Here is a 14728-nt window from a genome sequence, read left to right as displayed (position 1 = left end):
TTTTACCTAAGGAATATTTAATGTAATGCATGTAGGGTACTATTTTTGCTGCTGAGCCAAAGCTACGGCAAAGCAACCTTGCCCATGTTCATTTAGCAGAAGCAGTGGTGAACATGAATAAAAATGTATCCAGCAGCTTATGAGTAACACAGATGCTGAGTGACATAAGCAGTGGTATAGGAGTAGTCTCTATGGATACAGTTGTAGTCTCTGGGTCACTGACTCTTTAAGCTTAGTTGAATGTCTCTTTTGATGGCAGTAGGCCTATAGGTCAAACTCATTTAAAACACAAGTGTGCTTTTCAAATAAGCAAGAAGAGCTTAGTGTGTTGATGCTGAGAATTGAAATAAGTGAAAGAATTTTTACTTCATATAAAATTTAGTCTAAATAAGATGGTTTTAATATTATGCACACCTAAAACTCCCTAATTTGACTTTATATGTATTTCTTCTAGATATTGACCACATACCTAATAAATTGAAAAGAGGCATTTGTAAAGGGCAAGCATGACAAGTACTGTGTGCTTTCCCTCTGAAATAGCATGTCTGCACATATGAGGATGAACTTGACCTTGTTAAAATGATGCTTTGTCATGTAGGTTTCTCTCCTTGGGAAACATACCTTCATGTCCTCTTGAGGATTGTAATAGCCTTTTAAGCATGTATTAGCCTTTTAGCCTTACATATGAGAAACATTACTGCTCTTTTCATTTGTCCTTTAGCAAGAAACCTTGCTAACAGAAACCTTGTTTAGGATTAGGATATGTGTATATCTTTTTCTTTTAAGGTATTAAAGAGAATACTGGTATGTACAGTTTGACAGCAAACTTCTATGCTGCCATATATACATCTAAAGCATAACTGTATTGTCTTTTGCATGTGATATAATTGTACTATGGTCTTCAGACTTGCAGAATAAAGATAGGCACAGGTAAGGAAATATACCTTTTGGTTCATTGCAATATATTTTTTATTGATCAACTATACGGCATAAGAGGGAAAAATACAACACATTTTAGTCTACATTAGAGTGAGTAAACATCATTTGGATTTAGCTTGGTGTAGCCTTATACAAGTAGAATGAGGTATCTGGAATAGAACTTTCAACAGAAAAAAGCAGTAGCCTACGAGAGAAGGTTAAAAAAAAAGAGAAAACCCAAACAGGCCACTGATGTGTAATTACTGCAGGGGCCCACTTTGGAGGAGTTACCAGTTATCTTGTTCTGTGTGTGTCTGACAGAATCGCTGTCTCGTCTCACTGAAGCCATTCTGGCATTTTCCATTCAGGTGGTGTCCATGCAGGTAAATGCTCCCTGCTGCTGGATCACTGTGGCCAGCTGTGAAGCCCATTATCCAATATTAGCCTTCTCTCCATGTCGCCTCACGTCCATGTCACTTGTGCTGACCCCCAGCAGCCCCATACGCCAGCGAGGCGAGTGATTCATTGGCCAGGTAAGAGGATCAGACAGCAGGCAGTTTGACCATCTCTCACTTTCTTTCCAGCCAGTCGGATCGTGGTGCTGATGGCTGTGTTTGAACACAAGGATTCTTTACCAATTCTTGAATATCTGTAGCAAAATTAAGCATCTGAAATCGCAGGTCATTAAACTTATTTGTCTGAGAGTTTATTAACATACATTTATTCCTGGATTATTAACTCAATTTATTGAGATACCTCAGGTTTTCTTTAACTCGTCCTCTGCAGGTTGCCTTCTCAGAGACACTTAAATAGTTGCTATGCACATACTCAACATTACTATCAATATAATTTCAAAAATAAAATGATTCAACTTTGAAATGGAAAGTACCTCTGTGAACCATACATGCTGTGACGATCTCTGTAACAATCCAATCTCCTGATCAAGCCTTTTTAGTTTCGTCCCTTAAAGGTGGTGACAATACTATTACTGTATAGTGTGATGGTATTCTTGCTTATTTCTTTCAGAGCGATATCCTTTTTATAAAATTGTTCTGTGGTGTTGTTGTACAACTGTCCAATGCCACTGACAGGTTTGTGAATATTCTAATTGACTTGGTGTTTACGTATATGGTAGCATTTCAGCACATGCCAAAAAGCAGACAAAACAAGTGGCTAGTTTACTTTCGTGGATAGAAAAGAATCAGTGAAACAGAAGCCTTTAGTGTGATTTTATCATAGATTCACATCTCACACTCTGTTGAACGTCAACATTCATACAACCCAGAGATATTGGAAGCTTTGTTTACTATTACACGAAATTGTGCTCAAACAGTGCAACTTAAAGAAAGTGCATAAATGAATGAATGAATGAATGAGCACATAAATACATAGACAAATAGTAAATAAATACATATATTAAATAATAATAAATACATTTAAAAAATAAATACATTCTGTAAGACAAAATCAGGAAGGAAGCATACAGTTTGATCTTGCGTTATAATATCTAAGGCTTTAGGTTTCTAATAGAAATGACAGCAGTATTTCACTATTGTGAATGGACAAATTAGGCCTTACTGATCAGTCTGTAAAAACAGTTGTTGTGCAGCTGTAGAAAACGGTGTAGTCATCCACTATAGGAAACCTCACGTTAAAAAGCAAACCTTCCTGATCTTAGGTTTTGCTCATACAAACTCTCGGAATGTTGGTCATTTCAATGCAATAATAATACAATGGTGGTGATCTCATACAACATTTGGCCCATCAGTAGTTGAAACAGTTTAACCATCCTGGAGACCATGGCTCCTGAACGCTTATCACATCTCATCAGAAACACTGCACTGTGTGGGACTCTGTCCATTTCTTCAGAAAGCTAAACCCAGATTTGTTATCCCAGAGAGAAAACAAATTTCACATCACTGCTCCCCTCTATGTAGAGGTCCACTGGCGACCTGTCCCAGACACGATCCTCCCCCTAGAGAAACTGACAACCAATAGCCGCTACCTTTTTTGGCAGATCCCCTTGGTTGGTAGCGCTACTTTTTGTGGACGTCCTCATGTCTGATGATTTTGTACGTAATCCAGTAAAAGATGTTGAAAATGAGGAAGGCGAGGGGAAAGGCAGCTCGAGACACCGTGTCAATCCTCTTGGCCCTGTCCACAAACTTCTTCTTTATGATATCCGTCTCCCGCTGTGTGGGGCCCACCTGCACTGCATTCGGCGTCGCACTTTTGATGGCGTTACCATCCTTCATCTGCAGACAGGGGCCCATGGTGTAGCCCGAAAAGTTCAAACGACCCTCGTCATCCTGGAAAGTCAAGATAAAAACATTAGATAACATTACTGATCCCATGCAGACAAACTAAACAGTGGCAACAGGTAGAAAAAAAAGAGTTCCATAACATGAAACTAAAACACCATTTCACATTCTCAGTTATCACTGAGAGGCATGCGATTTTAATTTATGAACAACAGCACATTCCAACATGAACTTCCACGGTACCCACATTTCCCCGTAATGAGTTGCCAGCAGCCAAGTCTTTAATTTTCAATTAACTGGCCTGTGTCTCAGGTGTTCTGGCCATCACACTGAGGCTGATGAGAATGGGCTCTGGGCACACAGCTGAAAGGCCCTCATTAACTGAGCTAACATGCAGAGTGGCCTGAGGTAGCAGCATGCGTTTTGGCAAGTGTGTCTCATGCTCACTACTACTGTATGGCTGTGTTTAATTGGTGGGCCTATATAGTTGATACCACAAGTCCTATGCAATTGTGTCTGTAAGGACAATGATGTCACATGGCATCAAAGGAGAACAGATTTGTCAGAAATTCTAACAATGTGTAGGACTTTAGAGAAATACATAATCATTAAGGTACAGACTTCTTGTTGCATAAATTGTGTGTGATGAAGCTAATGCCTCTCTGTCTGTAGCAATAATGCTAATCCTTTTAGCTTGCTACGGTTGACTTCCTTCTTGAACAACAACCAATTGAGCACCTGCCAAATCCACATTTCCCTGACAAGGAAGCTATTCTCACATACTATTTCTCTCTGAGTGACAAGACGAGACAGCTCTTTCAAGAAACTTCTGTGCATTTCTACTTCTGCAGCTTAAATGTAGAAAGTAACTGGTGCAACCTTGTTTCTTCTCTGTCTTCGCTTTAAGCGCAGAAACTCCTTCTGTTGCCGGGAGACAAAGTTTACTCCTGCATACTCCAGCAGGGCAGCAAATACGAACAAGAGGCACACCGCCATCCAGATATCTATGGCCTTCACATAGGAGACCTGCCAATAAAGAGAAGACAGAAATGTGCAATAATGAACAGGGGACACCACAGACACTGTATTTCATTCTAAATTGTGCTTATTATTTTTCTGGACTTAACATCACTTCAGGATATCAAGTCATGTTTTTTTTTTTAAGTCATCCAGTATTTTAGATTAGGCTACCTCTATATCTTATACACCAGAATCAGAGGAAACATCTATTTTTTTAATAGACACATAAATCATTTTTTGGCATGTGTCATGTATAAGGTTGTATTGTATCATGCATATTGTATTATTCATAATTATAAAATCATGAATTTCATTACAGTATCTCATATTAGCAGGTAGACCTTTACATTACCAAGTAGTCCATTAAAATGCAAATTATATCAGAATAATATTCAATTATGGCTCTCTAAATGTACATCAAATCAGGTGGAACATGTTTTGCTTGAACAAGAGTGATCACTATAGGACATGGACCAATAATAGATGTTATTTTTGAAAATGCACCTCCATCAACCCCCAAAAACAGCATTTCCCCCACAGAAACCCCCCCACAGTCTCCTATTAATTCCTGCGTGTGATTCTGGCTATTACAAATGAATAATCACAATTAGGAATTGTTGGGATAATGACTGCCTCCAGTTCACAATGATAATGTTCATATCAGATTGAATGATTACAGGGACCAAACATGGGTACATTACAAGTTCAAGGGTAAACTAATTAGCTAGCCTCGGTGCATGATTCAAAGCTCTAGGTAGATCTGGCGCTGTGGGTCTTTATCTAGCTCACTGTCTGATAAAAAGGGAGACAAAGCCTCCAGCTCTGAGCACCCATCATTTCATCTCAGAAAGACAGCTCCTGTGTCTTGCCAGGCGACAGATCATTTGCATTGTGAGGAGAGAGAGGGAAAAACAGCCGAGTCTGTTAAGTACACTTCCTGCATATTGAGCTTTTGTTGTTTGAGAACTTGTGCTGTGAGAGGCCTCTCTAAATATTTAACAGTGTGCCTTTCTTTCATGCCGGCTCTGCATGGCGCTCGTGGGTCATATGCCGTCCAATGAGGGGGAGGCTTGATTGAGCATCGCTGGATGACTCACTCTGCATGTGCTCCTGAAGACTCAAAGATGTGAGGAACAATTCCCTATCCCCAGGAATATGAGCCAGCTATGTGTCAGAAGAGGTGCTTTGCCACAACACGGAATACAAAATAATGAGCTACAATGCATTACCCCATTCATCAACAGGAGATAAGCTACACAAACATGGTCCATGAAATATTATTATCATTGAATGTATGTGACTTTGATTTGTACCAAACATGTTTTGGGAATGTATTATTTGGAATGGGATAGTCTGTTTCATCATAGGGGGATTAGGTGTTGGTACAAATGCTTTGTTTTCCCCTCTAGAGGTAATATTATATAAAAGTATATGTATTGGGTACATGCACACATGACAAAGACAGAACATTGTGCAGTACAGAAGCTAAAACTGAGAAACTACAGGTTTATGACAGTACGCCTATTTATTTTTTCAGAGAGAATCTTACTTTTGGCAGAGATGCGCGCGAGCCTGAACTCTGTGTTGTCATGGTGAGCACTGTGGTGATGCCCAGTGCCACTCTGGCAGGTGCGGCGTCCATGTTGATCCAGAAGGACACCCAGGACAGGATGACGATGAGAAGACTGGGAATGTACATCTGGATCAGGTAGTAGCCCATCTGTCTCTCCAGATGGAAGTTCACCTCAATGCAGGTGAATTTACCTGGGGGGGTGGGGGCACACAGAAATTGGAATAGGAACTGCTCGAGGTGGATATAATGGACTGGACTATCTGTTATCATGAATGAATACTGAGGCCTCATGAAGATTTTATCGTCTTTTCATCTAGTGCTTTTTGCCAAAGTGCCCTACTGTGAAGTATTACTTCTAGCCTTTTGCACTGAACCAAAATACAGCACTCACCTGTGTTGTAATGTTTGGTGCAGTATCCCAGTTCTTTTTCATCTTTTAAGATGAACTGTGGTAGGGTCAGACCATCTGCAACCTGCACAGGACTATCATCCTTCCATTCAAATATCAAGTCGTTCATGGTGTAGCCAACTGCAAACCATCACATTGAACAATGGATACATCCATTTAATGACACTTTTTTCCAAAGTAAAAATGGCCGTCAAGGAGATGGTACTTACAGCTTTCCAGCTGCATGGTGCATGTCTGCACATCCATAGGGAAGTTTTTCAGATCCATTGGACAAGACAGGATTAAAGTCAGCCTGCGATAAAGCAAATAATTCATTAACCCACATCTGAGCAAAGCAGCAATGAATAGAAACAACCAGCATGAGATATAAAAAAAATTGTAATTAGGTCCAAGAAAAACGAGCCAGTTTCTCTGCCCAACTAAATATCTAATTTACTGGGACAGGATTAGAATGGCTATCTGGCCAGTCCTCATCGTGTGCACTAAGGGTGTTTGTTAATCATTTTTGGTTGCATTAATATACAACCTGGTAGAGAGGACTGCTATTCCTCCCAGAGGAAGAGGGCCGATCTGGAGTGTTCACACATGAGCCTGTGCCTCTCAGCGCGCGGTGAGCACAGCCCCGTTATTGGCCTCATATTTTCGCCATCTCTGTCTCTGAAGGGTCCTCCCACACAGAGTGTAGGGCTCCCCTCAGCCAGGGCTTATCACACTTTCATTAGCGCCCGTTATTGTCTGTGAGATGCTGTACTCGGAGGCCCTGCCGCTCACTCCCAGCCCTTTGATGAAGCGAGAGCGCAGCTAACCACGTCTCCTCGCCACTTTTACCCGCCGCTTGACAGACCACACCTGGGTACACAGTCATCTCTTTAAGTCAGCCCTGCAGATACACCATAGATAAAAGTGCCTAGCCTATGTCTGAGCTGCCTTCATTCATTTGTGTCTTCGAGATACTACAGTATAGAAATGAATTTGTGGGGGTGGGAAATGGAAAGGAATAGATAGAAGTGGAAATGCATTTGATGGTTTTAGGCTGTGGCATTCTGGTGAGTTATTGAGTGAGTATTTATAAAAACTAGGCCAATTCCAATTTCACCATGCCAACAATATAAGCAGAATAGAATGGCAATAAAATGCATTTAGACATACTGTGTGTGTGTGTGTGTGTGTGTGTGTGAAGGAAGGCAATGTGGAAATGATGGTCACAGATCAAAATCATGTTGCATGATAAATCAGGTCCTGGAGTGTTACCACACCAATAGTATAGACCACAGACTCATTTAATGTGGTACATCACTGGATTTCAATCATTACTGGGTTCTTCGAAGGGTTCCTCTGTGTTTTGAGTGATTTTTAAGTGGGTTTTCATTGATAAATTAGCATGACTCAGAGATACACAACCGCACACTCCAGACAGACATCCATTAGGACTGATTCTCTGAAATAATTACCTTGAAAATACTCACAGAATTGAGTGGAAAGCTGGGCTATATTTGATGTCCCTATCATCATTTGAGCACAAACAAAATCATTTATACTAATTGGTCATCATTTTCCTGCTCACAATACACTGCATGTAACTTCATCAAATACCAAATATCATATGTTATCACCCTGTGTTTAAGAATCTTTTTAAGTTGGTTTAAAATCAACCCTGTACAAACCTGATACTGTAAAGGACCGTTCCATCTTTGAAGATTCTCAGAAGTTTGTTGTCAGTGGTAACATCATGGAAATTCGCACCCTTCTCATTGGCAAAGAATAGATCAGGCTTCCAAATCGAGTCCAGCATGGAAGGGTCTAGGTCCAGGGAGGAGTCTGGAAACTCGCTGTAGGCGAGCCGTGGGTCATTCCAATTCTGACGCAAGAAGATGTTTACTCTGTAGTCCTGCAGAGAAAGTGCCAATGAGAATCCTTTCCCTTGACATTTAAAGTGATCATGTTCTGGTTAGTATGAAAATGGTTGTGATCCTTCACTGAGGGCCATTGGTAATATAACAGCACTTAATGTTCAGGGAAGGGACAGGTGAAGTAATTACTCCAGGGGTTCAATTTGAAGAAAAAAACGTTTTAAAAGTTTGAGGATATCCCTGAACAATGAGCAGAGCAAAATCTTCCCATTCATAACTGATGAATATGTCTGTTATATTCTATTCTATATTCTGGATGTATATATGCTGGAGTAGATCTATGAGAACATGCTTCTCTTGTTATCTCCACTGTTAAGGTGTTGTTTATTTGCCTCATGATCACACTAGACAATGCTGGGTGAATGGCAGATGTAAGCCACTGGGTATGGTTTACATTTTGAGATGCAGTTAGTATTGAATCATGCATGGCATAAGCAGTAGCAGATATGCTGTTCAGCCTAAAGGCCAACTCTGGGCACTGATGGCAGCACAATAAAGTCCATTAGGCTGATAAACAGTTGTGGCAAATGCTGTATGTGTTCTACATCATAAAGCCAGTATATCAATCTGCTGGTTGTGACTGTAGAAAGTAAATGATTGAAATATTTCAAACACAATTCAGATGAATGGCACATGATAAAACTACATGATCATTTACAGAGAGTACCTTTAAAGTAAACAGGATTTTACATTGTTATTTATATAAATAAGTTTATTGGCAGTTCCATATTGTGCTGAGCCAGCACTGAAAGCTATATGGGCAATTTATTGCTTTATACTTGGGTTGATATTGACTAATAAAAAAATGTAAAAAATTAGACTTCTAAATCCCTCCTCTTAATTTGTATTTGTTGAAGTGTAGTTGATCGCACACATTCAGTTATATCTCTTATGAAACTGCTAAGCTGAATAGAAGGTCTAAAATTGTTTACCCCTTTAGCAGTTGGCTACATCCAGGCACTGCACCAATCAATCTGTTTGGATCACAAGCCTACAGCCATCATGCCCTCTGGCATTGGATGCAATTAAAGTGAATCATTCATTGGCATTCTCTGAATTATTAAAACAAAACTAATTTAACACATGCTCTTGCAGCGCACTGGGAATTTCAATTAGATTTTGCCTTAAGTACTGTTGGAAAGTTATGCCATCAAATGGGCTCTTAATGGGTCCTAGTCCTGCCAATAGACTTTCAGGATTACATTCACTCAGTTGTATTTGGGGGGGGGGGGGGGGGGGGTTAAAAACAACAGGCCCTGAAAATGCTGTCTGATGGCTGATGGAAGAGTAGGAAGCAAGGCTGGACATGGTGCAGCGTCTCGCATTACCCAACTCACCATTGTGGTTTCAGCTATTGAGCCAAAGCTGTTGATAAATATGTTGCAGGTAACATTTACTGGGGGACCTGCAGGTTGGGCGATAAATCACACATGGGCATATCTTTCAGTGAGGCAGAGAGGTCAAGATGTCTGTGGACTTACCATTGTGGTCTCTGTGACAGAGCCGAAACTGTTGATAAAAATATTGCATGTAACATTTACAGGAGGACCTGTGAAATGGAATGAGAGTGAGATGATAATATAACATAACGTAGTTTTGCAGTTGAATAAAGATACATTTAGTAAAACACAATGGGTAAACAGATTCAAGTTAATCAGTACCATAAAAATCTATTGCTTGGGTAAATGAGATATTTGAGAGCAAACAATACTTTCCTGTTGTGATGTCTTTCCACAAAGGTAAATCAATAACATAATCATTCAACACTCTCCCCCATCACTAGCACACTGATGTGTGTGTTCTCAATTGGTTGACACATTATTGACAAATACATTGCATAGGCATAGCTTGGAGCCAACAATCCATCAAGTGTTTGGGTAATTAGTTCAATTAAAGGGGCATGGATGTAGCAATGATTGGATGGACACAGGCAGGCTGAATACTTCACACCTGAGTGTCCATTTGGTTGATCATGGTATTTTGTTTTGTGATCAAAGAGTTATAGTAAGCCATCGCACGATCACAAAATGCTTTACACAGAATACACCAAGAAAAAGCAGTCTGAGTCTTAAACAATGACATTGAATAAAGATAGGAGATCTTCTCATTTATGTAATCTTCAAACTAATCTTATTTAATTATGGGATTAACACTTTGAGACATGACTAACATTTTTCACATTATAATGGCAGATTTCCATTTAAAGACCTTTCCATTGCTTTTAAAAGTAAGTTGATCATTTCAATATAGTTTCAAAGATATTATTGCCTATGACCAAATCCTAATCCAAAGAAATGTGCACTATTGAAGCATATCAGTAGGAGCAGTCTGCAAAATGTTACCTAAACCTGTATATAAGCATCATCTGTCATCATCAATCATTGGTCAAGAATAACATCACTCCTACAGCTCAATGTTGCTAACAGGAACATCTAGTCTTAAAGAAAACAGAAAATCATCCCTTCATCCCTGAAACACATAGCAGAATAATGCCAATCTAAATGTGTAATCAGACAGGAATCAGATGGACTCAAGGCTGAACAAATGAGCCAGTTCTCACAATACTAATGTAAAGCTCCTAAGTACTGTATAGGACAGTCTGTTTCTGAATGTCACTTTGCTATGTTCTCAGTGGGAGTCCATCACAGAGTCAGCAGAGAAAAGACAGGGCCTTAAAGGGCCTATAGTTGGATACACTTCTCGTAAGCAGCGCTAAATCCTTTCTTACTTTGTTTAATCAGTTTCTTGTGAAGTGTGATGTTCAAGTCTGCAGAGACCATTTTCAGCGATTAAAGCAGCTGCAATCCCTGCAGTGTGTGATGTCTACTTGTGAGTTCACTGCTCTTCTACTTGCTCTATCAATATTGCATGGGACTTGGTGTTGCTAATATTCATCGGAGCTGTGAAGCAATGCCACTCAACAGCAGTTGCAGTGAAATACTGCCCACACGAGAAACCAGGTGGATCAATGTAGGTCAGAGCTGTAATGTTGAAGAGAAAGGTGGGGTGGGTGAATGAGCATCATGTTAAAAGGGGGAAAAAATGGTAACTCAAGAAATGCATGCTTTATCTCTTGCTCCTAGAAAGTGATATCTAGTCACTATATCCGTACCTACTACTACATTCTAAGAGTGTGCATGATGTTACACTGACAAGATATACATGTGTGTCATTAAATTGACACCTCTGTATTCAGCTCTGGTACTGTATATTTCCACACCGAAAGCATTGTAAGCAACCACTCTTCTGTTAGAAACCTATACTCAAGCCGTTAAAATAATCCATTAGTTCTTATCACTTAACAGTGTCACATCCAACTCTACCAAGCCTCCTCTGCTGATAAGAATAGCGTATGCGTTTTCATCTCTCGCTTTTTCAGAATGCCAGCCTGCACAAAAAGAAACTTGAGGTCCTTTCAACTAGCGTCTCTTTCAGACGCTGTCTGCATGCCTTTTTTCCTCCCTCTCCCTCATAAGAAAAGAGAGCTGTGGTCCAGCACAGGCAGTCACAGCACCCTGCGCTGCTGTTGACCAATCTGACAGTGTGTTTACTGTGCTCTGTTTGTGGGGGCCTGCTCTGGCCGAGTTCACTCTGGCTCTGTGCTCATTTGACCCTTAGTCTCCTGTCGATATGACTAGGAGGTCAAGTGCCCGTTGCTTGTTTCACAGAGAGTCAGCTCTCAACTTTGGTAATGCTGACTCTCTCTCTCTCTCTCTCTCTCTTTCTCTCTATCTCTCTCTCTCTCTCTCTCTCTCTCCCTCTCATCTCTGTATTGAAACCCACAAGAAGCCTTAACCCACCAGAGGTCTGAAGCCTCACAGCCCGCAGTCTGTGCTCGTAACATCCTTTGTGCCTTCTGTGTTCCTGTGCCTTGACAGGAGTGTAATGCATGGCATATTTTCTAGTGAATTATTAAATGTCAATGTTGATGTGCTAGTCAGCCTGTGTTGTGAAAATATAGTGCAGAGAGGAGGCCGCTAAGGGATAGATGAGATCGCAGATAAGATGTTTGCCAATGTTGGAGTTAATCAATAAGTGGCTGGTAGCAATTAAGTGGATTATTAATCTTTTTGCAGCTCAATGACACATTCACACACATTTAAATGGTAAAAAAAACACAAGGCATGAAGTCCATCATCATGAAGCAAAGAGGAGAAATTCATCTGATGGGTCCTCACAGGGTTTTTCCCCAAAAAATGGTCTGCTAGTGCAATTAACTTGTGGGCTGTGATCATTTGGCATACCTTTAAAATTGGGTCTGATCCTAGCATCATAACCTGATGTTCTGCCCATCAGTTTATCCAAGAAGTCAGATGGGGACATCAGCTTAGTTGAGCCTCTTCCTGAGGATCTGGAGTCATACTCCTTTGCATCTGTCATCCTAAGAAAGGAAAAGGATAAGATGAAGCAAGTGCATGTTACAACATATTAACATAAGATATATTGCTTTCAATGACAGACAATATAATTAGTAGACAGTAGAACAGAGTAACAACAGGAAGTTTGATTGTGGCTAATAGATACCTTGCACTTTCTCCCCCCTCCCTCTCACGTACAATTTTTTACATATGTTATTGCCTTGACAACGCCCACCTTGATGTAACTGTGTCATGATTACTGGCCCTCCGGATAAACGTCTGACGTCGTCTTAGGCTATACTTTGCCAATATTAAGTTATACAACGAAGAATTGAACTATTGAGCCTGACATAGTGGTTGAATTGAAATTTAAAGTGGTCCAGCAGATATAATTTCTGTTCAGTTTAAAACTGAAGTAATTGGTAATAACGATATGAATGGAAAACATGCTTCACTGTCCTTTGATGAATGCGTTTCTCCAATGTCATTTCACGAATCACAGCCTCGCAACATGCCACTGGGTGCAAAACAATGCAACAACATATGACAGAAAAACGGCTGCCTATTTTGACAATATCAGTTTGTAGCGACTACCGATAAAATTGCCGCGAACGCCATGTGATGTTTCCATTTAAAGTAAACGTTACCGTGCATGATTTCATACATCTGGAGTTTACACGTTTTTGATGTTCTTGCAATATGTGAAAGGAGACTTTTTTTAATGCAGTAATACAGCAAACATCCCTCATAACTTTTCCCAAGTACAATTTAGTAAACACAATGACCCCCGTGGTATGTAACCATACGGTAGGCTACATACCTGTAGTTGACCGTCCCAATTAAAGATGCAATTAAGGCCGTAAAGATGTTTGTAAAAAGGCGACTCATTCCTCTTGGTGTAGATATGTAATCACTTCTTTATTTCTTCCATATGGAAATGGTGGTAAAACCTACGACAGCTTTTTTTCTCACCAAAGCGCAAGATGTTTTTGTGGAGAAGAGAAAATAGATGACATGTATTCCAATCCATAGAGACATTGTTTAATTTGGTGGAGCACAGATTCCCCGACCCAGTTGAACTGTGGGCGATGTATGCCAAAACATCTGGTGACTTGTTACTACCAAATATTAATTATGTCCGGAACGCGTAGTTGACAAGGCAACAAAGTAACCTGCAATGTGCCAGTAGGCGTAAAATCGTTATTCAGTGTTTCCAACCGACTGGAAATGCATAGCAGGGACGACAGTATTGAAAAAGACTTCAAGTAATGGAAATTCTACCCGTAAAAGGGTTGGAGCTGAAGATGCGCTCGGTTCGGAATCAACACTCGGGCAGCGGTTGGCAATGGAATGGTTAGACTTGCCTAAAGGCGTAGGGAACGTCATGCACGGTGTAGGCGGGACCAGATTGACGTATGTTAAGTTAACCATTGGTGTCAGATCTTACGTTGGCACCGGCAAGTCGAACCTTTCTAATACCCTTCTTTGGAGAGCTCCAGGTTCCATTGCGCGCAAGCGCAACCGTTCCAAAGTGGAAGACGTGAGTAGATTTTCAATGTGAGAAATGAACCACAAAGATGTGGAATTTAAAGAGGAAAATTTAGATTGCAACAATGTATGCAACAGGTTTTACTTTTTTTTACTTTTTTCACTATTTACGCACCAGCAAAAAGCCAAAAGGGAAACGCTCAGTTGTATAATTTCACCCTCGTACATCTATAGCCCACATCACTGCAATCCTACATTAGCCCACCATTTGTAGGCTAACCAATACAACTCTTAGAGTGTAGTTGTCTGTGCGTAAGTAGTCAGAATAATTAGTCTAAAAGCATTCCTCTTCTTAAAAAACAACATAATAAATATTGAGAAAGAAACGTAATACTGCCTACGTAATAGCATTGCCTAGTTCGTGTGCAACTGTAACATAAATCACGGTATAATCTATCATAGTCTGTTTGGAATATTTAAAACCAAATAACAGCTCCAACATAGATGTCACTATACATATTGCTATGAATAAACAATGAAGTTACAAATGCAATTTAATTACGTGTTTATGAACTGTGCTCATCTCTGGTTTTATTTATTTAGCTTTATCAATCAGTTATAGGGTCTTAAAATAATCCCCACAATATAAACATAATGGGAAAATTGTCCACTGTATATTAATACAACAAACAAAGCCACACCAGCATGCCTTTTGGAATATATTTGGCACCCATGGTTGCCCTGGAAACGGTATTGCTGATCACATGATTGAAAATGCTGAAAGGTTGCCG

At 40.1% G+C, this 14728-nt stretch overlaps 1 protein-coding gene across 4 annotated transcripts; it reads right to left on the bottom strand.

Moving 5' to 3' along the window:
- Positions 1 to 2375: 2375 nt before the first annotated feature.
- glra2 (glycine receptor, alpha 2) lies at positions 2376 to 13781 on the bottom strand. 4 transcript variants are annotated; one of them, XM_042084567.1, is made up of 9 exons: positions 13270 to 13781; positions 12336 to 12472; positions 9573 to 9640; positions 7846 to 8069; positions 6391 to 6473; positions 6164 to 6301; positions 5749 to 5963; positions 4059 to 4205; positions 2376 to 3227 (listed from the first exon to the last, which is right to left on the bottom strand). In XM_042084567.1, the coding sequence occupies exons 1-9, from the start codon at positions 13335 to 13337 to the stop codon at positions 2955 to 2957; spliced, it is 1353 nt and encodes a 450-aa protein (XP_041940501.1). In that variant the 5' UTR covers positions 13338 to 13781; the 3' UTR covers positions 2376 to 2954. The 4 variants fall into 4 exon arrangements, with proteins under 4 accessions (XP_041940501.1, XP_041940500.1, XP_041940502.1 ...); XM_042084566.1 differs by lacking the exon at positions 9573 to 9640 and adding an exon at positions 9429 to 9496; XM_042084568.1 differs by lacking the exon at positions 13270 to 13781 and adding an exon at positions 9429 to 9496 and having other exon boundaries at positions 12336 to 12404.
- Positions 13782 to 14728: the final 947 nt, after the last annotated feature.

This window comes from Alosa sapidissima, chromosome 2 (genome assembly GCF_018492685.1).
Source record: "Alosa sapidissima isolate fAloSap1 chromosome 2, fAloSap1.pri, whole genome shotgun sequence".
Lineage (NCBI taxonomy): Eukaryota > Metazoa > Chordata > Actinopteri > Clupeiformes > Clupeidae > Alosa > Alosa sapidissima.
This window is presented reverse-complemented; position numbering and strand designations above follow the sequence as displayed.

Excerpts from the sequence above, each read along its gene's own strand:
- glra2 (XM_042084567.1), bottom strand. The coding sequence starts at position 13,337 with ATGAGTCGCCTTTTTACAAACATCTTTACGGCCTTAATTGCATCTTTA. Across the intron at positions 12,473-13,269 it reads ATTGGGACGGTCAACTACAG|GATGACAGATGCAAAGGAGT; the intron begins GTATGTAGCCTA and ends TTCCTTTCTTAG. Across the intron at positions 9,641-12,335 it reads GATCAGACCCAATTTTAAAG|GTCCTCCTGTAAATGTTACA; the intron begins GTATGCCAAATG and ends TCCATTTCACAG.